Raw genomic sequence first — 3115 nt, 5'->3', positions numbered from 1 at the left:
GGCGCAGGCGAACGGCCTCTCCCCGGTGTGCGTCCTCTCGTGGATCTGCAGGGCGCTGGACGAGGAGAAGCTCTTCCCGCAGGTCTGGCAGTGGTGCTGTTTGGGTATCCGGCGGGGTGGCGCTGCAGGAGACTCTGGTACTGAACAGCTGCGCGAAGGTACACAAAGACCCTCGCTGCTCCTACAGGAGGCGTTCGAGAGAGCCTTCAGAGAGTCAGGGGACAACATGGAGCCGCCCCGGTCGGGAATGGACGGTTGGAGGAGATGTGACGGGAAGTCTCTCATCTGATGCGTGAGCATGTGCTGCTTCAGGTTCCCCTTGGTGGAGAAGCCTCTGCTGCACGTGGAGCAGATAAACGGCCTCTCTTTGGTGTGGCTCCGGTAGTGGATGTCCAAGGCGCTCTGACAGGCAAACGTCTTCCCGCAGATATCGCAGTACGTGTTCTTCAGGACGCCCTTTTCTCTGAAGCAGTGAATGAAACTCGGAGAGTCCTTCAGTAAGTGCAGGTTGGCGGGCGCCGCGGCAGAAGCACGGAGCTTCAAAGCCGCCGAGTTGAGCCACGTCTGGAGCGGGTAGTCAAACCTTGATGTTTGAAAAGACACTGGAGTTTGTCCTTTAGAGGACAGAGACAGCTTGGACAATGCACCAGAGCACGGACCACTTTCAGCAGCCTGTTGGTGGTTTGTTTCTCTGGATCCCTCTGGACGCTCTGTTTTGATCCATTTGAGCTGCAGATCCCCGGGATAACCAGTCCTCGTGTTGGTTTTCCCAAACGACGGGGACAGACGGATGGATAAAGATTTGAATCTGGACAACTGCTTGTCACAAAAGTCTCCATCACTGAAATTCAGTTTTGTTTTGTCTCCGAATCCTTCGTCACAATCCACAGAGTATTTTTGATCTGCATCGGGTAAATTACCCTCCAGGTGCATGTGCATGTGTTGCTGCAAAACAACGGCATTCGTGAACTTCTTCTGGCAAACGGGGCAGGACTGCTGGACCCTGAGCGGGACGGACGCTTGGTGGACAGCCTGGTGCGTCTTCAGGTTTCCTTTGGTGGTGAAAGATTGGCCGCAGAGTTTGCAGAGGTAAGGTCGCTCTCCGCCGTGCGTCCGGTGGTGCATCCTCAGGGCGCTCTGACAGCTGAGGATGCGGTGGCAGAGGACGCACTCGTTGGGGACGGACAGATCACTGCTGTCCAATGGTGGCTGGAGTTTGGGGAGGCATTTTAATGAAAGGAATCCAGAAAATGAGGTGACGGACTCCTCTGACCTCATTGTTTTAGAGACAAAGTTCAAAGACGGTTTCACATCTTTAAGATTTGTGATTCTTTGCTGCCTGGTCTCCGCTGAGTCAGACGTTTTTGTGGGTGTTTGTTTGGACCTGAAGTTCTCACTGGCTGCTGAATTACAGTAAAAATCACACTGAGTGAGGGGGGCAGGGTGCTCCTCTCTCTTGACAAAGGAGGACAGGATGTCCGCCTGCTCCAGGGAGCCGGATATAGTATTCAGGAATCTTTGACGCCACCCTGCTACGTCTGGAAACAGACCAATCTTAGTGCCGGTCTGGATGTGGTCCAGGTGCTTTGGGGCAGGGTGAGGGTTTATGTGGGCGTGTCTCTCTTTGTGCCTCTGAACATGAACCTTAAGGTTCCCCCGAGTGGAGAACCGGTTCCCGCAGATGCTGCATCTGTACGGTCGTTCTCCGGTGTGCGATCGCAGGTGAATCTGCAGAGCGTTGACGCTCCCGAAACCTTTGCTGCAAAATCTGCATCTGTGTTTCAAGAGACGCTTCAGATTCTTGCACTTGCTCTGTTGGGCCAAAGCTGCCAGCGCGTCCAGATCCTCCACCATCGCGCTGATGTTTGGTATCAAATCTGCAGCGGCGTGCTTGTGCCGAGTCGGAGAGATCTCAGGTCTGATGAAGCAGTCATCACTGAACATCAGCATTTTGGTTTGGGACAATAAGCTGAAGTCCGTGTTTTGTGTTTTAAAGACGTGCTCCGGAGGTGCTGTCGGTGTGGATTTATTCAAACTATCTAACCGAACGTCTTTGCTGTGAGTTCGCTGCCTGGAGTCGCTGATGTTGGCGGACTGAGTCGATAAGCTTCTGGCGAACCCCGCAGCCGCAGCGAGCCGCCGGGACAGATGAGCGCCGAGAGCTTTAAGCTGTTTGGTGGATTTTGAAGCCGGACGGTCGTTGGCGCAGATTGTTGGGGCGTCTGGCGTCTCAGTGTGGTGATAGGCAAACATCAGGACGTGGTGGCGGATCTGATCGATGAGCTGCAGCTGGTGGATCTGTTGGACCTGCAGGGCAAGCAGCTGCTGCAGCAGAGACGAGACGTCGCTTCGACTTTCCGAGCGGCGGGAAAACTGAGCCACGGCAACTTTGGTGCTCTCCAGGTTCTCAATAACCACCTTTCTCTTCACCCACGAGTATCCTGCTAGGTCGGCGCAGCAGGCGGCGGGCAGGAAGGATTCTGGGAAATCCGAGGTACAAAGGTCTCTGTTGGATCTGTCCTGTGACGGGCCGTTGTCACCGGGTTCACCGGCCCCCCCTGCTGGCTGCAGATCGTCGTTCACGATGAGAACTGGAGGGTTTGGAGAGCAGTGTGTCTGATGTCGCTGCAGATCTGACGGCGCTCTGAACTCGGCGCAGCAGCGGCTGCAGACCTGAACGCAGAGATCCACCGCGGGAGGAGAGTCGGCACTGAGAGACACATCTGAAAAACAGAGTTCAAGAAAAGGAAATTATTATTATCATAATGCTGCTGCGCTTTTCTGGAACATTTTAACTGCATTTATAATCGACTGTACTTCATTAATAGGAGGAGGAGCCGGCTGGGGTGCAGTTTTAACTTTGGCTGCTATTTTAGGATTAGTCTTTGGACAAAAATGCTTTTTATTTTTAAACACAATTTAGTAGTTTTTATCCTTCATAGTTTAACTTTTAGTATTAGTCGAGTGCAACATACATTTTAGGTGAAGGAAAGTGGCATCATTTTAGTCAAAAAAACAAATTAATTAAAAATAGCATTTTTTAATTTAAATTGCCTGCAAGTTTGTTTGCAAGATGTTTTTCTTGGTTTAAAAGATTTTAAAATTCAAAAAATAA

General features: G+C 51.9%; 1 protein-coding gene across 1 annotated transcript; it reads right to left on the bottom strand.

Annotated features, from left to right (window-relative positions):
* Positions 1-6: 6 nt before the first annotated feature.
* Positions 7-2723, bottom strand: LOC121938236 (sal-like protein 1; the record flags this gene model as incomplete). Its single annotated transcript, XM_042481507.1, has 1 exon — positions 7-2723. A coding segment is annotated over one exon (2717 nt), but the record flags the coding sequence as incomplete, so codon positions are not given.
* Positions 2724-3115: the final 392 nt, after the last annotated feature.

Source organism: Plectropomus leopardus, unplaced genomic scaffold (genome assembly GCF_008729295.1).
Source record: "Plectropomus leopardus isolate mb unplaced genomic scaffold, YSFRI_Pleo_2.0 unplaced_scaffold28937, whole genome shotgun sequence".
NCBI classification, from domain to species: domain Eukaryota; kingdom Metazoa; phylum Chordata; class Actinopteri; order Perciformes; family Serranidae; genus Plectropomus; species Plectropomus leopardus.
The sequence above is the reverse complement of the archived record's forward strand: the minus strand, read 5'-3'. Positions and strand labels throughout refer to the sequence as shown.